At 43.7% G+C, this 24,004-nt stretch overlaps 1 protein-coding gene across 1 annotated transcript in view; it reads left to right on the top strand.

Moving 5' to 3' along the window:
* The window catches only part of ZNF398 (zinc finger protein 398), a 37,499-nt gene that overhangs the window by 7,065 nt on the left and 6,430 nt on the right, over positions 1-24,004 (top strand). The window contains exons 2-5 of the mRNA XM_039472979.2: positions 1,325-1,720; positions 16,189-16,315; positions 16,845-16,958; positions 23,823-23,936. Coding sequence (XP_039328913.1) covers positions 1,325-1,720; positions 16,189-16,315; positions 16,845-16,958; positions 23,823-23,936 — 751 coding nt within the window. The remainder of the gene's footprint in view (positions 1-1,324; positions 1,721-16,188; positions 16,316-16,844; positions 16,959-23,822; positions 23,937-24,004) is intronic.

Genomic DNA, 24,004 nt, shown 5'->3' with positions numbered 1-24,004 from the left:
ACGCGCCACCACGCCCAGCTAGTTTTTTGTATTTTTAGTAGAGACGGGGTTTCACTATGTTGACCAGGATGGTCTCGATCTCTCGACCTCGTGATCCACCCGCCTCGGCCTCCCAAAGTGCTGGGATTACAGGCTTGAGCCACCGCGCCCGGCCGTTGTTGTTTTTTTTTAAGACAGAGTTTCACTCTTGTTACCCAGGCTGGAGTGCAATGGCGCGATCTCGGCTCACCGCAACCTCTGCCTCCTGGGTTCAGGCAATTCTCCTTCCTCAGCCTACTGAGTAGCTGGGATTACGCGCCACCATGCCCAGCTAATTTTTTGTGTGTGTGTTTTTAGTAGAGATGGGGTTTCACCATGTTGACCAGGATGGTCTCGATCTGTTGACCTCGTGATCCACCCACCTCGGCCTCCCAAAGTGCTGGGATTACAGTAATTTTTGTATTTTTAGTAGAGATGGGTTTCACCATGTTGTGCAGGCTGGTCTTCTACTCCCAACCTCAGGTGATTCACCTAACTTGGTCTCCCAAAGTGCTGGGATTACAGGCATGAGCCACCTTGCCTGGCCAGAATTTCTTTTTTTTTTTTTAATAGTTCAATATTTATTAGTGGATCACAGTGGCACACACCTGTAGCCCCAGCTACCTGGGAGGTTGAGGCAGGAGGATTGCTTGAGCAAACGAGTCTGGGCAACATAATGAGACCCCGAGACCCCATCTCTAAAAGGAAATAAAAAATGTATTTACTGTAGGCCAAAGTTTGCTTGCCTGAAAATTTCCCTATGTTGGTTCTAGTATAAGATTAAATTAGCCTATTCTGCCCTCTGTTTTGTAATCCTCAACTATTTGAAAACAGCTCCGATGTTTTCTTCAGATTCAAGATTCCTAGTTTATTCAGCCATAACTGAATGGTGTGTTTGTGGTTTGTAAACAGGGTGATTGATGGGCTGGAGCATAAGTCTGTAATGGATTTATCAGAGCGCACTGGGTTCAATGAAGCCTGGAAAGGATCTTTGTGCACATTTGCCTTTAGAGGATGCTGCAGCTACCTAAGCTAGACCTTATGTCAGAGGGACTATACCAGACTAGTTCAAGAGCCAATTTCATTAATTCGCTGTCTTACCCAATCTATCCCTGAACCACCAAAGCAGGTCTCTTGGTTGTTGATGCCAGTGAGCTCCAGAAAGATGAGGCATACACAGGGAGTACTAAAACTATATTCAGATTAATCTCTGCTAGACAGTTAAGCAGTTCTTATCTGATTTTAGTTTGGAGTTAGGGTTCCTTCTAACGATCAATGTCTTGTTCCATCTTTCCACTGCATGCAGGCATCTGAATGGGACTCTGAGTGCCTTACATCCCTGCAGCCCCTTCCTCTTCCTACACCCCCAGCAGCAAATGAGGCACATCTGCAGACAGCAGCTATCTCTCTGTGGACAGTGGTGGCCGCCGTGCAGGCTATAGAGAGGAAGGTGGAGGTCCACAGCCGGCGACTCTTACACCTAGAAGGCCGGACAGGGACAGCAGAGAAGAAACTAGCCAGCTGTGAAAAGACAGTGACTGAGCTTGGGAACCAGCTGGAGGGCAAGTGGGCTGTGCTAGGAACCCTACTGCAGGAGTACGGGCTGCTGCAGAGGCGGCTGGAGAACTTGGAGAACCTGCTGCGCAACAGGAATTTCTGGATCCTGCGGCTCCCTCCAGGTATTAAGGGAGATATCCCAAAGGTAATACCTTCATTTCTAGATGTAAAGTGGTACTACTAGAACTTACACTAGTAGTAAGGGATAGTCTTGGTCATTCAGTTACTTATTTTTATTTTCTTTTAAAATTTCTTAAAATGTCTTAGGATGAAAGAATCATGAAGTTGTTTTATGTTTATCTATTTTGGAAGCATTTTATGTTCAATTTAATACCCAGTTAGAGTGCCAAGATTCAGATTGGAAACCTCTTTTCAGACCAAAGTTGTCTATCTGATAGATGGATCTTTTTCTCTTTAGCTTTCTCCTACCCATTACCTATGAACTGCTTCCTTCTTCGTTAACTTGTGTGCCAGGATCTTGGTGAGGAAACTATATAAATATCATTTAAATCAGTCAATTTGAGGCCAGGTGCAGTGACTAACATCTGTAGTCCCAGCACTTGGGAGGCCGAGGCAGTCGGATCACCTGAGGTCAGGAGTTTGAGACCAGCCTGGCCAACATGGTGAAACCCTATCTCTACTGAAAATACAAAAATTAGCCAGGTGTGGTGCACATCTATAATCCAAGCTACTTGGGAGGCTGAGGCAGGAGAATCGCTTGAACCCAGGAGTTGAAAGTTGGTGAGCTGAGATCATGCCATTGTACTCCAGCCTGGTCAACAAGAGCAAAACTCCTTCTCAAAAGAAAAAAAAAAGGGTCTGGTGTAGTGGTTCACACCTGTAATCTCAGCATGTTGGGAGGCCGAGGGAGGTGGATCACCTGAGGTCAGGAGTTCGAAACCAGCTTAGCCAACGTGGTGAAACCCCATCTCTACTAAAAGTACTAAAAATTAGCTAGGCATGGTGACCGGCGCCTGTAATCCCAGCTACTTGGGAGGCTGAGGCAGGAGAATCACTTGAACCTGGGAAGTGGAGGTTGTAGTTAGCCAAGATCACATCATTGCACTCTAGCCTGGGCAACAAGAGTGAAACTGTCTCAAAAAAAAAAAAAAGTTCTAAAGCTGTGGGGCCAGGTGTGGCACACCTGGAATTCCAGCACTTTGGGAGGCCAAGGCAGGAGGACCACTTGAGGCTGGGAGGTAAAGACTAAAGACCAGCCTGAACAACATAGTGAGACTCTGTCTCTACAAAAATAAAAATAAAAATAAAAATAAAAATTGGCGCCTGTAATCCCAGCTACTGGCGAGGCTAAGGCAGGGAGAATTGTTTGTACCTGGGAGGTAGAGGTTGCAGTGACCCAAGATTGTGCCACTGTGCCTCAGCCTGGGTGACAGAGCGAAACCCCATCTCAAAAAAACAAAACGTTTTTTAAAAAATAAAAAGTTAGCCAGGCATGATGACATGCACCTATAGGCCTAGCTGCTTGGGATGCTGAGGCTGGAGGATCACTTGAGCCCAGGAGTTCGAGGTTACACTGAGCTATGGTCATGCCACTGCACTCCAGCCTGGGTGACCTTCTCTGTAAATATTCATTTACAAAGGCAGCCCTGAGGCAGCTGGTTTACATGCAAGCCTATTTATTTACTCATTCATTCATTCAACAAAAATTTCTTTTTTTTTTTTTTTTTTTTTTTTTTTTTTTTTTTTGAGACGGAGTTTCGCTCTTGTTACCCAGGCTGGAGTGCAATGGCGTGATCTCGGCTCACCGCAACCTCCGCCTCCTGGGCTCAGGCAATTCTCCTGCCTCAGCCTCCTGAGTAGCTGGGATTACAGGCACGTGCCACCATGCCCAGCTAATTTTTTGTATCTTTAGTAGAGACGGGGTTTCACCATGTTGACCAGGATGGTCTCGATCTCTCGACCTCGTGATCCACCCGCCTCAGCCTCCCAAAGTGCTGGGATTACAGGCTTGAGCCACCGCGCCCGGCTTTTTTTTTTTTTTTTTTTTTTTTTTGAGGCAGATTTTCGCTGTTGTTACCCAGGCTGGAGTGCAATGGTGCGATCTCAGCTCACCGCAACCTCCGCCTCCTGGGTTCAGGCAATTCTCCTGCCTCAGCCTCCTGAGTAGCTGGAATTACAGGCACACGCCACCATGCCCAGCTAATTTTTTGTATTTTTAGTAGAGACAGGGTTTCACCATGTTGACCAGGATGGTCTCGATTTCTTGACCTCGTGATCCACTCGCCTCGGCCTCCCAAAGTGCTGGGATTACAGGCGTGAGCCACCGCGCCCGGCCATTTTCTTTTCTTTTTATTTTATTTTTTTCGAGACCAAGTCTTGCTATGTTGCCCAGGCTGGAGTGCAATGACGTGATCATAGCTCACCGCAACCTTGAACCCATGGATTCAAGCCATCCTCATGCCTCAGCCTCCTAGGTAGCTGAGGCTACAGGTGTGTGCCACCACACTCAGCTAGCAAATATTTTTTGAATGCTTACTATCTGCTATCTACGTCCTGAGGGCATAGCAGCAAACAATTCACTTAAGCTCCTCTGGAGCTTAGATTTTTTTGAGGAAAGAAAAATAATACAAACCCACACACACAAATACATTTAGATGCTTTGATAAAAATAAAACAAAGTGCCATCTGGTAATCTATTTTTATATTTTCAATTGGATGTCAGAGAAGCTGTCATAAAGGAGCTAATATTTAAGTTGAGTCTGAAAGATGAGGAAAGACTCAACTGTGAGATCTGACAAAGAACTTTCCAGGCAGAAAGAATAGTTATGCAAAGCGCCTAAGGCACAAATAGATTTGGAAACCTGAGGCAAAGGAAAGAGGCCAGTGAGTTGGTATGCTTGAATGAGCTAGAGCATGACTGGAGAAAGGGACAAGGATCATTTAGGGTGGTGGTTTTCAGCCCTGGCTGTATATAAGCATCACCTGGTAGGCTTTTAAAATTTTTGTGGGCATGACATCTAGATTCTGACCCAATAGGTTCAGGATGGGGGCTAAGCATTAATATTTTTTAAAACCTACATTGATGATTCTAATATGTGACTAGGGTTATGAAACACTGATGTAGGACACTTGAGACCAAGCAAAGGAATTTGGATTTTTAACTAAGATGTAATGAGGAGAAATTGGAGGGTTTGAAGCAGAGGCATTATATTTGTTTTCATATATATATATATATGAAATATATATATATATATATATATATATACCTTTATATATATATATATATATATATATATATATATACCTAAATATATACCTATATATATACCTATAGGTATATATATATATATATACCTAAATATATACCTATATATATACCTATAGGTATATATATATATATATATATATATATATATATACCTAAAAAAGGTATATATATATATATACCTTTTTTTTTTTTTTTTTGAGACAGAGTCTTGCTCTGTCGCCAGACGCCAGGCTGGAGTGCAGTCATGTAATGTCGGCTCACTGCAATCTCCACCTACTGGGTTCAAGCAATTCTCCTGCATCAGCCTCCTGAGTAGCTGGGACTTAGGCGCACGCTACCATGCTTAGCTAATTTTTGTATATTTTAGTAGAGATGGGGTTTCACCATGTTAGCCAGGATGGTCTCAATCTCTTGACCTTGTGATCTGCCCTCCTTGGCCTCCCAAAATGCTGGGATTACAAGCGTGAGCCACTGGCCCCGGCCTGGTTTCATATTTTGAAAGAATCCCTTTGGCTGCTTTGTGGAAAATGGATCATGGGGGCAAGAACTGAAGAAGGGAGGAAATACTAAGGCAGGGAGGGATGTAAGTGGCTTAGGTGAGGGTAGCAGTAGTAGACATGGAGGAAAGTGGACAGAGAGAGGATGTTTTCGTGGTAGAATTGACACTAAGACTTACTGATGGGAATTAGGATATAAGGCATTAAGAATAATAATTATAGGCCGGGTTCAATCTCAGCTTACTGCAAACTCCGACTCCTGGGTTCAAGCCATTCTCCTGCCTCAGCCTCCCCAGCAGCTGTGATTATAGGCGGCCACCACTGCGCCCAGCTAATTTTTATATTTTTAGTAGAGAGGGGATTTTGCCATGTTGGCCAGGTTGGTTTTGAACTCCTGAGCTCAGGTGATCCACCTGCCTCGGCCTCCCAAGTGCTGGGATTACAGGAGTGAGTCCCTGTGTCTGGCCTCATTGTGGTTTTTGTTTGTTTGTTTTGAAATGGAATCTTGCTCTGTAACCAGGCTGGAGTGCAGTGGCGTGATCTCGGCTTGCTGCAGCCTCTGTCTTCCGGGTTCAAGTGGTTCTCCCGCCTCAGCCTCCCTCGTAGCTGGGATTACAGGCGTGGGCCACCACGTCCAGGTAATTTTTGTATTTTTAGTAGAGATGGAGTTTCACCGTGTTGGCCAGGCTGGTCTTGAACTCCCGACCTTGTGATCTGCCTGCCTTGGTCTCCCAAAGCGCTGGGATTACAGGCGTGAGCCACTCTGTCTGGCCTCATTGTAATTTTGATTTGAGTTTTCCTGATGATAAATGACACTGAACATTTTTCATATGCTTGTTATTCATATGTCTTCCTTTGAGACATGTCTATTCATTTGCTCATATTTTAATTGGGTTATTTGTGTTTTGCTGTTAAATTGTTTGAGTTACTTGTATATTCTGGATATTTCTTTTTTAAAAAATACTTTTATTTTACTTTAAGTTCTGGGATATATGTGCCCTGGATATTTATTTCTTGTTGGATGTACAGTTTGCAAATATTTTCTCCCATTCTGCAGATTGTTTCTTCACTTTTTTGATTGTTTCCTTTGCTATACTGAAGTTTTTTAGTTTGATATCTCATGTATATTTTTGTTAATTTTTATTTTAGGTATTATGCATTAGATTTTTAATAATATTTATGTTCTCCCATTTTTTTGGGGGGGGGGATGGAGTTTCGCTCTTGTTACCCAGGCTGGAGTACAATGGCGTGATCTCCGCTCACCGCAACCTCTGCCTCCTGGGCTCAGGCAGTTCTCCTGCCTCAGCCTCCTAAGTAGCTGAGATTACAGGCACACGCCACCATGCCCAGCTAATTTATTGTATTTTGAGTAGAGACGGGGTTTCACCATGTTGACCAGGATGGTCTCGATCTCTCGACCTTGTGATCCACCCACCACAGCCTCCCAAAGTGCTGGGATTACAGGCTTGAGCCACCGTGCCCGGCTTCCCATTTTTAAATTTTTTAATTTTTTACTTTTTTCTGTGAACCTACAGATTGTACTGAATTTTTGCTTCTAGTTTAAAGCAGCCTAAATATCTTTTTTTTGGAAGGAATATCTGCTCAAATTTTGCTGAGAATATATATTAGAGGTTTGTTTGCGGTTTAGCTTATTGTGTTTTCTTCCCCCCTCTGGTATTATTCATAGTGTTTTTTCATCTTGCTTCTCTTAGTTTTTTTTCAGATATTGAATAATCCTTGATGGTTTGATTATTCACAACTGAAGAATTAGATTGATTAATCGTTAATTACAGGAAACTTGCATGTATGATTATTATAGGAAGCTGGTATGTGTCCTCTGCCACCATGCAGGTCTCTAACCAAGAGATCTTTCCTTTGCAAAAGAGGGCCAGTCTCCATAGGTGCTCCATATAGATTCACATCACTTTAAAGTGCCCTGGCATGGAGCAATTAGGCAGAACAAGGACTACCCAGAGGCCAGAAGTAGGGCAGTACTTTAAGTTCATCATCTTTGCTGGGCTTCCCTAGCATTAGTAGAGGGAAACCAGAAGTACAACCAAGTCATCCTTCCTCCATAGAAGCCTTCCTATTATAGGACAACACTGAGCTTCCTATTGTACTTGCTCATTCAACAAACGTTTGCTGAGCACCTATGTGCCAAGCACCTGTGCTGAGAGCTGTGGAGGCTGACAGGATTCACACATGGTCCCTCCTTTGCACAACGTCACGTCCTGTGACTGTTTCTTGGTCTTGTCCGTTGCTTCCTTCCCACTGCAGCTGCACCCAGTCAGTCAGGTAGGTCCTCACTGGCTCTTCCTTGGTCTCACTTGAAACCTTTTAACATACCCCACGCCCCAACCCCCCAAAAAATTACAGTGTAATTCTTATTAGTGTTCCCAAATCACACCTAGAAGCAGATTACTCTTTTGCTCAAAATTCTTCAGCTCCCCATTACTAACTCAGTAAAATCCAGACTCCTTGAAGCCTGGCCCAATCCTAACACTCATTGCTCTCTTCTCAAACCCCACCCTCCCCAAATTGGATGAACTCCTCTTCTGTACCTGCCCTATCATGTCTCCTGACTTGGTCATGTCGCCTCCGTTTAAAATGTCCTTCCTCCCATCCTTAAAAGGTGGTTAAAATACCACCTATTACAAAGCCTTCCCCAATGTCTCAAATCTAAAATCATTGTTCTCTGAATTCTTTTTTTTTTTTTTTTGAGACAGAGTTTCGCTCTTGTTACCCAGGCTGGAGTGCAATGGTGCGATCTCGGCTCACCGCAACCTCCGCCTCCCGGGTTCAGGCAATTCTCCTGCCTCAGCCTCCTGAGTAGCTGGGATTACAGGCACGCGCCACCATGCCCAGCTAATGTTTTGTATTTTTAGTAGAGACGGGGTTTCACCAAGTTGACCAGGATGGTCTCGATCTCTTGACCTCGTGATCCACCCGCCTCGGCCTCCCAAAGTGCTGGGATTACAGGCATGAGCCACCGCACCCGGCTGTTCTCTGAATTCTTACAGACTTTTCCCCTCACTTATCTGAAGACATTACTATTCTATCCCTTTAGCAGCCTGTAAGTCCAAGAGCAAGATTTATCCTTGTACCCCGCTCTGTAGAATTCTGCACAGGAAGGATACGCAGATATTTGTGAGTGAACAAACTCTAAGATAGAATGGAATACTGCTTCATTATAATGTTATGGGACCATTACTGTTGTATACATGGTCTGTCATTGACCCAAATGTTGTTATATGGCAAATGACTATATATTGGTTAGAAGGAGTCTCTTGCTCTCCTATTATCCTTTTTCCATAGCATCTTGTATGTATGCATTTATTTATTTACTTTTTTGAGGCAGAGTCTTGCTCTGTTCCCAGGCTGGAGTGTAGTGGTGCGATCTTGGCTCACTGCAACCTCTGCCTTCCGAGTTCAAGTGATTCTCCTGTCTCAGCCTCCTGAGTAGCTTGGATTACAGGCACATGCCACCACACCCAGCTAATTTTTTGTTTTTAGTAGAGACAAGGTTTCACCGTGTTAGCCAGAATGGTCTTGATCTCCTGACCTTGTAATCCACCTGCCTCAGCCTCCCACAGTGCTGGGATTATAGGCATGAGCCTCCATGCCCGGCTGTATCTTGTTTTTATTTTATGGGTGTAATGGCTTCTCAAATATTATGGGATTGCTAATTAGAGAATTTTCTTTTAAGAAAATTCTATTCCCTAATTATTTTTGGTTTTTTTGCGGTCATTTTTTCCTCCTTTTATTTTAGTTTTTCTTGTTCATATCACAGGCTTTCTCTAAATGGTCATTGATACTTGGTAGGTAGTTCATATTCAAGAATCAAACTGTTGAAAGCTGCCAGGTGGGAGGAGGTAGAGCCTTTATGATAAACAACTTAAACACCATGATGAGGAAAGCTTTATGCTATATGATAGTGTCCATATTGAGTACCTTTCCCTTCTCCTCCCTTCCCCTGCCCTCCCCTCCCCTCCCCTCCCCTCCCCTCCTCTTCTCTCCCCTCCTCTCCTCTCCTCTCTTCTCCTCTCCTCCCCATCTTTTGCTCTTGTTGCCCAGGCTGGAGTGCAATAGTGCAATCTCCATTAACTGCAACCTCAGCTTCCCAGATTCAAGCGATTCTCCTGCCTCAGCCTCCTGAGTAGCTGGGATTACAGGCTCCCACTACTATTCCTGGCTAGTTTTTGTATTTTTAGTAGAGATGGGGTTTCACCATGTTGGTCAGGCTGGTCTCAAACTCCTGACCTCAGTTGATCTGCCTACCTCAGCCTCCCAAAGTGTTGGGATTACAGGCATGAGCCACCACACCCAGTCGAGTATTTTTATTTTTCTAGAAAACTCTTATATTTCTTCACAGAATAACTTTTCCATTTTTGCCTAGGGATAAGCACGTAGCTTTAGAGCAGTCTATTCTAGGAAGTGGGATTCTTTTCCACATATGGCCATTCCCTACATGCAGTCTTAACCCTAACTAGGCAGAATTTACAGTTCTCTGAATGCACTCTTTAGTTTCCCTTGCTTGAATGTTTTCTCCATTCCCATTAGGGCTAGCCAAAGTTGCATCTTTTATTTTTTTTTTTTTTGAGATGGAGTTTTGCTCTTGTTGCCCAGGCTGGAGTCCAGTGGTGTGATCTCAGCTCACTGCAACCTCTGCCTCCTGGGTTCAAGCGATTCTCCTGCCTCAGCCTCCTGAGTAGCTGGGATTATAGGTGCCTGCCACCATGCCTGGCTAATTTTTTGTATTATTAGTAGAGATGAGGTTTCACTATGTTGGCCAAGCTGGTCTCAAACTCCTGATCTCAGACCATCCACCCGCCTCGGGTTCCCAAAGTGCTGTGGGATCAGAGGCATGAGTCACCATCCCTGGCCTGTCACATCTTTTTTTTTTTTTTTGAGTTGGAGTTTTGCTCTTGTTGCCCAGGCTGGAGTGCAATGCCATAATCTTGGCTTACCGCAACCTCGTCTACTGGGTCCAAATGATTCTCCTGCCTCAGCCTCCCAAGTAGCTGGTATTAAAGGCATGTGCCAGCATGCCCAGCTAATTTTGTTAGTTAGTTTGTTTGTTTGAGATGGAGTCCTGCTCTGTTGCCCAGACTTGATCATGCAGTGGCATGATCTTGGCTCACTGCAACCTCTGCCTCCCAAGTTCAAGCAATTCCCCTCCTCCAGCTTCTCAAGTAGCTGGGATTATAGGTGTACGCTACCATGCCTGGCTAATTTTTTGTATTTTTAGTAGAGATGGGGTTTTACCATGCTGGCCAAGATGGTCTTGAACTCCTGACCTTGTGATCTGCCCGCCTTGGCCTCCCAAAGTGCTGGGATTACAGGCATGACCCACTGCGCCTGACCTGTATATTTTTTTAGTAGATTAGGGATTTCTCCATGTTAGTCAGGCTGATCTCGAACTCCTGACCCAGGTGATTGCCTGCCTTGGCCTCCCAAAATGCTGGGATTACATGTGTGAGCCACTGTGCCCAACCTCGCATGCCTTTTAGAGTCATGCCAACCCTATTTTTTTTTTTTTTTTTTTTTTGAGACGGAGTTTCACTCTTGTTACCCAGGCTGGAGTGCAATGGCGCGATCTCGGCTCACCGCAACCTCCGCCTCCTGGGTTCAGGCAATTCTCCTGCCTCAGCCTCCTGAGTACCTGGGATTATAGGCACGCGCCACCATGCCCAGCTAATCTTTTGTATTTTTTTTTTAGTAGAGACGGGGTTTCACCATGTTGACCAGGTTGGTCTCGATCTCTCGACCTTGTGATCCACCCGCCTCGGCCTCCCAAAGTGCTGGGATTACAGGCTTTAGCCACCGCGCCCGGCCTTCATGCCAACCCTATTATAGATCTATTTCTAAAATGTCTTGTCCACCTCATTAGTTTGCATATAGTCATATTCCCCTTCGGGGCAGAAACCATATTTTAATTATCTTAATGCCGAGAGAAAACCTTGTATGTAGTGGATACTCAGAATGTTTTCTTTTGTGAATTAAATACTGCTTTGTGGCTGGGTGTGGTGGCTCACTCTTGTAATCGCAGCACTTTGGGAGACCGAGGCAGGAGGATCACCTGAGGTTGGGAGTTTGAGACCAGCCTGACCAACATGGAGAAACCCCCTCTCTACTAAAAGTACAAAATTAGCTGGATGTGGTGGTGCATGCCTGTAATCCCAGCTACTCAGGAGGCTGAGGGAGAAAAATTGCTTGAGCCTGTGAGGCAGAGGTTGCAGTGTAGCGTGGTCATGCCATTGCATTTCAGCCTGGGCAACAAGCTAAACTCCTCTTTTAGACTGGTCTCCAAAAAAAAAAAAAAAAAAAAAAAAAACTGCCTTGCATTTGTATCTAACTCTGAGTAACTATTTAGAAGTACTGTCCTCCACTCTCCTGAAGCTCATAGCTTTAGAGTTTATCACCTTTATTCTTAAAAACATTGTGAACTCCTAGAGGTTGGTCTGTCTTATTTTTTCTGTATCCTTTCAGTAACCCATAAAGTTTTTTGCAGTCAGTAGGCACTTAGTAAACAGTAAAGATTTTTTGACTGAGGGGGCTGGCATGAGGGTGGGCTGCTGGCTGAGGTGGTGTCTGCCATACATCCCAAGGAGGCCTGTCAGGAGGAGGTGGGCCTTCCCCAACGCTGCCCTCTTCGCCTTTGGAGCTCTCCCTGGATTCTTCAGATTTCCCCACTGCCCCTTTGGCACTGTGTCCCCTCCTCTTTGTCCTGCCTTCTCCCTGCCCCACCAACACCTCTTCACTCTGTCTCTCCTCCTCACCCTGTCTCTCCCCTCTCCTCACCCTGTCTCTCTCCCCTTCTCACCATGTCTCTCCCTCTTCCTCATCCTGTCTCTCCCTCCTCCTCTTTGTTCTGTCTCCTTGCCAACAGGACCTTTTCCCAACTTTTTCTTTCCTGGTAGAGAGAATGAGCTGACAAGTTCTCAATCTGACTTATAAAAAATATTAATTGATGGATGGTGAAAACTAGTTTTTAGGCCAGGTGTGGTGACTCAAGCCTGAAATCCTAGGGCTTTGGAAGACTAAGGTCGGAGGATTGCTTGAGGTCAGGTATTGGACACCAGCCTGGGCAACATAGCCAGATGCATCCCTACAAAAACTTTATTTATAAAGATTGACTAGCCATAGTGGTGTGCGCCTGTGGTCCCAGCTATTCAGGGAGCTGAGATGGGAGGATCACCTGAGCTCAGGAGGTCAAGGCTATAGTCAGCCATGATCACATCACTACATCCTAATCTGGGTGACAGAGTGAGACCCTGTCTCAAAAAAAAAAAAAAAAAAAAAGAAAAAGAAAAACAACTAGTTACCAGATTCTGAATGCCTAAGACACAAGCATACAAGGTGGCAAGATGAGTACATAAAGTTGCAAAACGTACTCAAGTGCCTATTAAATGAAAAGCAAACATACCAGGAAAAATTTCAGCTCCTGCTTGAAGAGCTAAGAGGGGACTTAGTAGAAAAACTAAGGACTTAGAAGAAGTGAAACTGTAGGTATCAACTCCAAAAAAATAAATTGGAATTGTTAGGAGCCCGAATATAATGAGAATTAGAAACTACAGTGTTTTTGCAATTGGGATGAAAAAGTAGAAAAGTATAGAGCTGTAAGCTTTGCTATAAACATAGATTTCTTAAGTCAGAATCTGAAACACTAGGAAGAAGAATTTGTATGTAGGTTAGGAAAAAACCTAAAATTTGAATCAGAGGGTTTTTTTGTTTGTTTGTTTGTTTGTTTGTTTGTTTGTTTGTTTGTTTTTGAGATAGAGTCTTGCTCTGTCATCCAGGCTGGAGTGCAGTGGTGCTATCTTGCCTCACTATAGCCTTAAGGCTCAAGTGAGCCTCTTGCCTCAGCCTCCCGAGTAGTTGGGACTACAGGTATGCAATACCACAGCTGGCTAATTTTTAAATTTCTTTGTACAGACAAGATCTCGCTATGTTGCCCAGGCTGGTTTCAAACTCCTGACCTCAAATGATCTTCCTGCCTTGGCCTCCCACAGTGCTGAGATTACAGGCATGAGCCAGTACACCTGGTCTGAATTATAGATTGCAAGCCTGTGGAGAGATGGAGAACTATATAACTAGCTGCTTAGTGTTGATCTCACAAGAGACAGCAAATAAGTGGAGGAAGAACTTGTTTGAGAAAAAGTCCCTTTGTTTTAGAAATTAAAATATTCAGAGGCTGCAGTAGCAGATTTAAGGGCTGACAGAGAATTCTGGTGCTCAGTTAGAAAATATCCTAAGAATACAGGTGTGGCAGTTGGCTGAGATGCAGACAGGTCAGGTCCTGGGAGGCTGAAAAAGTCAGCTAACCTATAGGTTAAGTGATTGGAAAAAGAGCTACAATCAAGCAGTGAACAAAATATCTTTTTTTTTTTTTTTTTTTTTAGATAGAGTTTCACTTTTGCCACCCAGGCTGGAGTGCAGTGGCGTGATCTCAGCTCATTGCAACCTTCGTCTCCTGGGTTCAAGCATTTCTCATATCTTAGCCTCTGAGTAGTGGGATTACAGGTGTGCACCACCTCTCCCAGCTAATTCTTGTATTTTTAGTAGAGACGAGGTTTCACCGTGTTGCCCAGGCTGGTTTCAAACTCCTGACCTCAGGTGACCCACCTACCTTGGCCTCCCAAAGTACTAAGATTACAGGTGTGAGTCACTGCGCCTAGCCAAAATACCTTTTTAATCATTAATGGTTACATAAAACTGAACAAGAAAGAAATACACTGACCAGGCTGGGCACAGTGGCAGTGGCTCACACCTATAATCCCAGCACTTTAGGAGCCTGAGGTAGGTGAATCTTTGAGGTCAGGAGTTTAAGACCAACCTGACCAACATGGTGAAACCCTGTCTCTACTAAAAATAAAAAAAAATTAGCCAGGTGTAGTGGTGTGCACCTGTAATCTCAGCTACTTGGGAGGCTGAGGCAGGAGGATCGCTTGAACTCAGGAGGCGGAGGTTGCGGTGAGCTGAGATAGCATCATTGCACTCTAGACTGGGCAACAGAGTAAGACTCCTTCTCAAAAAAACAAAAACAAAAAAAAAAAAAAAAAAAAAAAAAGAAGTAGAAGAAAAAGAAAGAAATGCAATTGACCAGTAAAGTCAAAGAGCGAAACTTTGAAGCAAGCTAGAAATAACAACCATGAAACTAGAGGCAGCAAGAGTGAACTAGAAAGGGAAAGGACAAAGATTCAATGTGAACTGATGATTTACAGTCAGACAATGAAATTCTCAGACCAGCTACTGAACACTACAAAGTACCCTCAGTAAAAAAAAGATCATGTATTAATATGTAAGGCACCTAATGCCAAGGATGAAGGTTATAAAAGACTTGTGTGGTATTACAAGATGAAAAGCTAGAATTTGAGCACAAGTTAGCGATAGAAAATGAAGGTGGGGCCGGGCATCGTAGCTCACGCCTGTAATCCCAGCATTTTGGGAGTTTATGGTGAGTGGATCACCTGAGGTTTAGAGTTCAAGATCAGCCTGGCCAACATGGTGAAACCCCATCTCTTCGAAAAATACAAAATTAGCTGGGCATGGTGGTACACACCTGTAGTCCCAGATACCTGGGAGGCTGAGGCAGGAGAATCGTTGGAACCCAGGAGGCAGAGGTTGCAGTGAGCTGAGATGGCACCACTGCACCCCAGCCAGGGCAACAGAGCGAGACTCCTCTCAAAAAAAGAAAATGGAAGCGGAGCATGATATATGGAAGCAATCTGAAAAGTATCAATGTGAAAACTAATTGTGGGCTTACAGATTGTGGAGAGTCAGCTGGAAGGGAGCTTTCGGACATTAGGTTCAAACTTCAACAATAAATTGGGAATATTGAAAATGCAGAGGAAGAATAAAATGAAAATTCTGACCTGGAATACTAAATCAGTAGTTTTCAGATCCAAGCAACCTCACTTGCAGAGTCAGAAAATGACTTGCAGAGTTCAAACCAAATGCTGAAGGAAATAATGGAGACATTAAAACAGGAATGCTGAAATTTAAGAAATCAAGCTGAAAAAGTCTAACTAGAAGTCGAAAAGACACTGGAAAGGGAACAGAGTCAGTGGTTAGAAGAAAAGCATATGCTTTATGAATGTATCACAGAGAACTGTATAGTGAAGCTAAAGAGAAATTGCAGTGAGCTGCAGTTGCCCAGAAAAAGAGAATCTCTTGCCGTGAAAACAAATCGAAGAGACTGCAGGACAAGGTATAAATCTTGGAGGCAGGTGGAGAACTGGAAGCAGAAAATTGGGTTTTAAATAAATAAACTGTTCTATTTGAAGACTATACAAAGCTTCAGAAAACACTAAAGGATACACAGAGAAGACATTATTAATTTTGAAGTTTAATTTTGGTTCCTAACATGCCTCCAACATCAATCCTGTTAGCTTTCAGTCATCAGCCATGATATTATCCTTTCCTCCTCATATGCAGGATGAACAGCCTCAAAGGGAACTCTGTACTTGGCAAAAGACTGGAGGAACTAGAAACAACACAAAGAAAACAAATAGAGGAATTTGGATCTCCTGGAGAGTGATGTTCTTAGAGAAAAGGCATTTTAAAAGAGGTGAAATCAAAGACTCAATAAAGGTTGAAGTTTTAACATATGTAGTACTTAGATATTTTATTACTGCCTGCCAAAATACTTGAATGTGCCTCAATAAAAGGTACCAGCTACATGCTGTATTGCATGAGTACTGGGATTTTAGGATTTACTAATGTCAAGTGAAGCATTAAAAGAAAGAGTTTCAGAGATACTTAGAATATTTATTGACCACCTTTTGAAAATGTAGAAAAATACAAGGAACTAATTCAAGGTAAAGAGATTTATTGAAATGACTGAATTGTAATGGGAGGGACTAACCCGTGTGATTGTAATTTTAGGTGCCTGTGGCATTTGATGATGTCTCCATCTACTTTTCCACTCCAGAGTGGGAAAAGTTAGAAGAATGGCAAAAGGAACTTTACAAGAATATCATGAAGGGCAACTACGAGTCTCTCATCTCCATGGGTGAGGCTGAGTTGACACCTTTTGAATGAAGTGATGTCAGCTCCGAGAAGGCTCAGAACAGTCCCTTTTCCTCCAGTGACCTCATTCTCACTCTCTAACTTCACACCCTTTAGATTCTGATTTCAAGCCAAAGATGACCAATTCATGCTTGCTGCAAAGAAATAATAATCTCTCCTTTTGCCAAATTGTAGGACAGAGAATGAAGTTCAGGGTTATGGGTGTGACAACTGGTGGTTTCCATGGGTATCCTTCACTTGGCAAGGAACTTCTCCGCCTTGAGGCACACTGTCACTCTGAATGAAAGCAGTGCTAACCTAGCACATGTGCTTTCCCCACACATTACCTCTTCACTGCCTGCCTTCCTGAATAGATACCCACAGTTGAAGGTGCATAAATGGGAAGAAGTGATACGAAATCTAAATGAAATTCCCTGAGACTGTGACCACAAAGCTTCAGCTTGGCCTTGATGACAATTAGTTGTTGTCCTCCTATATCTCTTTGTCATACCTCTTCCTTTTTCCTCTCCTAGATTATGCTATAAATCAACCTGATGTCTTATCTCAGATTCAGCCAGAAGGAGAACATAATACAGAGGCCCAGACAGGGCCAGAGGAAAGTGAGATTCCCACAGACCCCAGTGAAGGTAAGTGGGAGAAGAGATTATCTACTCCGGCTGATTTTTGTATTTTTAGTAGAGATGGGGTTTTACCATGTTGGCCAGGCTGGTCTTGAACTTCTGACCTTAGGTGATTCACCTGCCTTGGCCTCCCAAAGTGCTGGGATTACACACATGAGCCAACGCACCCAGCTGAAATATATTTCTTATGCAGTAAGACTTCAAAATAAAAATTACTCCTTGACCTGTGGGCTGTAGAATGGATGTTGTTTTAGCAAGGATGAAAACAACATTTAATTCCTTGTTCATCCACATCAGAGCTTGTGGGTGACCAGGTACATTGTAAATGAGCACTAATATTTTGAAAGGAATCTTTTCTTCTGATCAGTAGTTCTCAACAGTGGGCTTAACATATTCAATAAACCATGCTGTAACTGATGTACTGTCATCCAGGCTTTGTTGTTCCATTTCTAGTGCACAGGCAGAGCAGAAATAGCATAATTCTTAAGAGCCCTAGGATTTTCAGAATACTAAAATGAACACTAGGTTGAAGTCACCAGCTGCATCAGCCTCTAATAAGTCAGCTTGTCCTATGAAGTTTTGAAGCCAGACATTGACTTCTCTCTCTAGCTGTGAAAGTCCTAGATGACAACTTCTTACAAGAGAAGACTATTTCTTATACATGAAAATCTGTTGTTTAGTGTAGCCACCTTTGTCAAGTGATTGTAACTAGATCTTCTGGATAACTTGCTGCAGCTTCTCTATTAGCATTTGCCGCTTCACTTTGCACCTCCTTAGACTTCATCAGTCCCACTTCTGCTAGCTTCAGACTTACACGGCTTCCTCACCTCTACCAGCCTTTATAGAACCGAAAGATGTTAAGGCCTTACTCTGGATTAGACACTGACTTAAGGGGATGTTGTGGCTGATTTGATCTTTTATCTAGAGTACTCAAACTTTCATCATATCAACAATAAGGTTGTTTTGCATTCGTAGTCTTGTGTTTACTGGACTGGCACCGTTAATTTCTTTAAGAACTTTTCCTTTGCATTCACAACCTGGCTAACTGTTTGGTTCAAGAGACCTACCTTTCAGCCTACCTCCCGTTGGCTTTTGTCATGCCTTCTTTGCTAACCTTAAGCATTCTAGCTTTTGATTTAAAGTGAGAGATGTGTAAACTCTTCCTTTCACTTAGAGGCCATTGTAAAGTTACTAATTGGCCTAATTTCAATATGGTTGTGTCTCAGAGAATAGGGAGGCCCTAGGATAGGGAGGAAGAGAAGCAAGGGAACGGCCCAATCATTGGACCAGTCAGAACAACACATAAAACATTTATTGGGGCTGGGCATGGTGGCTCACAGCTGTAATCCGAGCACTTTGGCAGGCCAAGGCAGGTGGATCATGAGGTCAGGTGTTCAAGACCAGCCTGGCCAACATGTTCAAACCCATCTCTACTAAAAATAGAAAAATTAGCCAGGCGCAGTAGTAGGCGCCTGTAATCCCTGCTACTCAGGAGGCTGAGGCAGGAGAATCACTTGAACCTGGGAGGCAGAGAAGGTTGCAGTGAGCCAAAATTGTGCCACTGCACTCCAGCCTGGGTGACAGAGTGAGACTCCATCTCAAAAAGACAAACAAACAAACAAAACATTTACTGACCAGGTGCGGTGGCTCATGCCTGTAATCCTAGCACTTTGGGAGGCTGAGGCAGGTGGATCATCTGAGGTTAGGAGTTCAAGACCAGCCTGGTCAACATGGTGAAACCCCATCTCTACTAAAAATACAAAAATTCACCAGGCATGATTGTGGGCACCTGTAATCTCAGCTACTTGGGAGGCTGAGGCAGGGAGAATCGCTTGAACCTGGGAGGCAGAGGTTGCAGTAAGCAGAGATCACACCATTGCACTTCAGCCTGGGCAACACAGCAAGACTCTGTCTCAAAACAAAACAAAACAAAACAAAAAAACAACCAAAAACATTTATTAAGTTAATCATCTTATATGGTTATGGTTTGTGGTGCCCCAAAACAATTATAATAATTACATCAAAGATCGCAGATCACAGGCCAGGAGGCATGGCTCCTGTCTGTAATACCAGCACTTTGGGAGGCCAGGTTTGGAGGACTGCTTGAGCTCAGGAGTTGGAGACCAGCAGGGGCAAAATGGTGAAACCCTGTCTCTGCTAAAATACAAAAAATTAGCTGGGCATGGTGGCACGTGCCTGTAGTCCCAGCTACTTGATAGGCTGAGGCAGGAGAATCACTTGAACGGGAAAGGAGGAAGTTACAGTAAGCCAAGATCACATCACTGCAGTCCAGCTTGGGGGATAGAGCCAGACTTTGTCTCCAAAAGAAAAAAAAAAGATCACTGATCACAGATCACCATTATTATATATATATAAAACATATATAATAATAATGAAAAAAAGTTAGGAATATTGTAAGAATTACCAAAATATGCCAGGCACGGTGGCTCACGCCTGTAATCCCACCACTTTGTGAGGCCGAGGCGGGCAGATCACAAAGTCAGGAGTTCAAGACTAGCCTGACTAACATGGTGAAACCCCGTCTCTACTAAAAATACAAAAATTAGCCAGGTGTGGAATCCCAACTACTCAGGAGGCTATAATCCCGGCTACTCAGGATGCTGAGGCAGGAGAATTGCTTGAGCCCGGGAGGCAGAGGTTGCAGTGAGTAGAGATTGCACCACTGCACTCCAGCTTGGGCAACAGAGTGAGACTCCATCTCAAAAAAAAAAAAAAAAAAATTACCAAGATGTGACACAGAGGTACAAAAGGAGCACATGATGTTGCTACTGATGGACTTGCCTCAGAAAGGGTGCTACCTCACCTGGCCAACACAGTTTTTAAAAATTAAATTTGGCCGGGCGCGGTGGCTCAAGCCTGTAATCCCAGCACTTTGGGAGGCCGAGGCGGGTGGATCACGAGGTCAAGAGATCGAGACCATCCTGGTCAACATGGTGAAACCCTGTCTCTACTAAAAATATAAAAAATTAGCTGGGCATGGTGGCACGTGCCTGTAATCCCAGCTACTCAGGAGGCTGAGGCAGGAGAATTGCCTGAACCCAGGAGGCGGAGGTTGCGGTGAGCCGAGATCGCGCCATTGCACTCCAGCCTGGGTAACAAGAGTGAAACTCCGTCTCAAAAAAAAAAAAAAGAAAAATTAAATTTAAGGGCCAGGTATGGTGGCTCACATCTGTAATCACAGCACTTTGGGAGGCAAGGCAGGCAGATGATTTGAGGTCAGGAGTTCCAGAACAGCTTGGCCAACTTGGTGAAAAACCCCATCTCTACTAAAGATACAAAAATTAGCCAGGTGTGGTGGCATGTACCTATAGTCCCAGGTATTCGGGAAGCTGAGGCAGGAGGATTGCTTGAACTCAGGAAGTAAGACAAGATCACACCACTGCATTCCAGCCTGGGCAGCCGAAGGAGACTGTCTCCAAAAAAAAAAAAAAAAAAAAAATTAAGCTTAAAAAGATCAACTAAGCCGGGCGCGGTGGCTCAAGCCTGTAATCCCAGCACTTTGAGAGGCCAAGGCAGATGGATCACGAGGTCAAGAGATCGAGACCATCCAGGTCAACATGGTGAAACCCCGTCTCTACTAAAATACAAAAAATTAGCTGGGCATGGTGGCGCATGCCTGTAATCCCAGCTACTCAGGAGGCTGAGGCAGGAGAATTGCCTGAACCCAGGAGGCGGAGGTTGCGGTGAGCCGAGATCTCGCCATTGCACTCCAGCCTGGGTAACAAGAGCAAAACTCTGTCTCAAAAAAAAAAAAAAAAAATCAGCTAAGGCTGAGCATGGTGGCTCATGCCTGTAATCCTAGCACTTTGGGAGGCCGAGGTGGGTGGATCACCTGAAGTCAGGAGTTCAAGGCCAGCCTGGCCATCACGGTGAAACCCCATCTTTATATAAATAAATAAATAAATAAATAAAAAGATCAACTAAACCTAACTGTGTATCAGTTGGTGACATAGATACATAGAGAAGATTGATTTCAAATTACTTTAAAACATAGTATTTTACATAATTAAATATATCCTTAGGATATGTATATCCTAAGGACTAAAAGAATCACACAAGGCCAGGCACAGTGGCTCACACCTGTAATCCCAGCACTTTGGGAGGCTGAGGCGGGTGGATCACCTGAGGTCGGGAGTTCAAGACCAGCCTGACCAACATGGTGAAATCCCATCTTTAAAAAAAAAAAAAAAATACAAAATTAGCTGGGTGTGGTGGTGCATGCCTGTAATCCCGGCTACCTGGGAGGCTGAGGCAGGAGAATCACTTGAACCCGGGAGGTGGAGGTAGCAGTGAACTGAGATCGTGCCATTGCACCCCAGCCTGGGTAAGAAGAGTGAAACTCCATCTCAAAAAAAAGAAAGAACCACACAAAAAAACTTGAGTTTATATTTTTGTTAATAGTGGTATTAATTGGAAACATACATTTGATTAAAGCAAAGATTATGTTAATGTGATTAAGAACCCAGATTTTCAGTGTAAGAGAGAAAAGATACAAAAATCTATAGATATAATAATTATAGAGAGCTTCAAGCTACTCTCTGGAGCATGAAGAGCTCTCTTGTCAGCTTGCCAGCTTGCTAGCTTGTCCATTTAGTTCAAAACAAAAAGCCCTACAGGCCTAGGTTGGAATAGCTAGCACAGCTCTTTTGGTACTGATCAGATGAGGCATAGTGTGTGCAAAGCCTCTAGAGGCTGTGTGCTTTTTCTTTCAAAAAGAACCCCCAAGACTGGAAGGATTTGCAGATACTATATTCTTCCTCCCAGCATTAGGAAATAATGACTTGTATCATTTAATAGACAAAGGTAATATATTAATATTTAATAGACAAAGAAGTTTGAAACCAGCCTGGCCAACATGGTGAAACCCCCGTCTCTACTACAAATATGAAAAATTAGCCAGGTGTGGTGGTATGCTACTGTAATCCCAGCTACTTGGAGGCTGAGGCAGGAGGATCCCTTGAACCTGGGAGGTGGAGGTTACAGAGAGCCTAGATCATGCTGTTTCACTCCAGCCTGGGAGACAGCAAGATTCCATCTCAAAAAAAAAAAAAAAACAATTTTTTTTTTTTTTGATAGTCTTGTTTCTTTTGGGTTTTTTAATTTGGATGTGTTTTTGTTTTCGTTTCTGTTTTGAGAGAGTCTCACTGTCTCCCAGGCTGGAGTGCAATGGAGCAATCTTAGCTCACTACAACCTCCGCCTCCCCGGTTCAAGCAATTCTCCTACCTCAGCTGGGATTACAGGTGTGCACCACCCTGCCTGGCTAATTTTTGTATTTTTTAGTAGAGACAGGATTTCACCATCTTGGTTAGGCTGGTCTCGAACTGCTGACCTTGTGATCCACTCGCCTTGGCCTCCCAAAGTTCTAGGATTGCAGGAGTGAGCCACCGAGCCCGGACTTTTGTTTTGTTTTGGTTTTTGTTTTGTTTTGAGATGGAGTTTCACTCTTGTTGCCTAGGCTGGAGTGCAATGGCGAGATCTCGGCTCACCACAACCTCTGCCTCCCAGGTTCAAGCAATTCTCCTGCCTCAGCATCCGGAGTAGCTGGGAATACAAGCACAGGGTGCCACCATGCCTCGCTAATTTTGTATTTTTAGTAGAAACGGGTTTCTCCACATTGGTGAGGCTGGTCTTGAATTACTGACCTTAGGTGATCCACCCTCCTTGGCTTCCCAAAGTGCTGGGATTATAGGCGTGAGCCACTATGCCTGGCCTCTTTGGATGTATTTTAAAGTAAACCTTTGATAATATGGCGTTTCACTGTAAATCCTTCCTTATTGGCAATTTAATTTCTATAGGCCTCTCTACTTAAATGGAGAAAATATTTCTTACTTTGCTATTTCATAAACAAGCTGGGAGAGAAAAAAAGTGAAAATATTTTGAATGTAGGAGTGCTAATGAAACAAAATATACTGGTGATTGAAGATTATTTCAGGGAGTCATTGCCAATATAAAAACTGTGATTTATTTTAAATGGGCTCACTAAAAATAGAGAATCAAGCCGAGTATATCATATAAAACTACATAAATTTGTTTTCATTTTGAACTTGCTCCTCTGAAGTTTATGTGCTTTCTTTTTTTTCTGAGATGGAGTCTTGAGGTGTCACCCAGTCTGGAGGGCAGTGGGGCAATCTTGGCTAATTGAAGTCTCAGCCTCATGGATTCAAGTGATTCTTCTGCCTCAGCCTCCCAAGTAGCTGGGATTACAGGCACCTACCACCATGCCTGACTAATTTTTTGTGTTTTTAGTAGAGATGGGGTTTTGCCATGTTGGCCAGGCTGGTCTCGAACTCCTGACTTGAGATGATCCACCCGCTTCCGCCTCCCAAAGTGCTGGGATTACAGAAGTGAGCCACCACACCTGGCCTATATGCATTTTTTTTTTTTTTTTTTTTTTTTTTTTTTTGAGATGGAGTTTCGCTCTTGTTACCCAGGCTGGAGTGCAATGGCACGATCTCGGCTCACCGCAACCTCCGCCTCCTGGGTTCAAGCAATTCTCCTGCCTCAGCCTCCTGAGTAGCTGGGATTATAGGCACGCACCACCATGCTCAGCTAATTTTTTGTATTTTTAGTAGAGACGGGGTTTCACCATGTTGACCAGGTTGGTCTCGATCTCTCGACCTCGTGATCCACCCGCCTCGGCCTCCCAAAGTGCTGGGATTACAGGCTTGAGCCACCGCGCCCGGCCGCCTATATGCATTTTTAAAAAGACTGGTTCTGTGTTGTTATTATAGTTATTTATAAATAAATATTTGGGCAAAATATACCATTCGACAAACCAACATGATTATTTCACCTTCTCATTCGAGTTCCTGAGTGCTGTTTGTTTTTTTTTTTCTCCCACAAATTAGAGCCTGGTATTTCAACATCAGATATTCTGTCTTGGATTAAACAAGAAGAAGATCCTCAGGTTGGGGCCCCGCCGGAGTCCAAGGAAGGTGACGTTTACAAAAGCGCTTATGCGGGTGAGTAAGAAATTAAAAAGGTGTTCATGTTCATATCCAGCTCATACCGGGACTGACTGAAGAAAAGC

Source organism: Saimiri boliviensis, chromosome 10 (genome assembly GCF_048565385.1).
Source record: "Saimiri boliviensis isolate mSaiBol1 chromosome 10, mSaiBol1.pri, whole genome shotgun sequence".
NCBI classification, from domain to species: domain Eukaryota; kingdom Metazoa; phylum Chordata; class Mammalia; order Primates; family Cebidae; genus Saimiri; species Saimiri boliviensis.
Note: the sequence above shows the minus strand (reverse complement) of the source record. Positions and strands in the feature narration are given on the sequence as shown.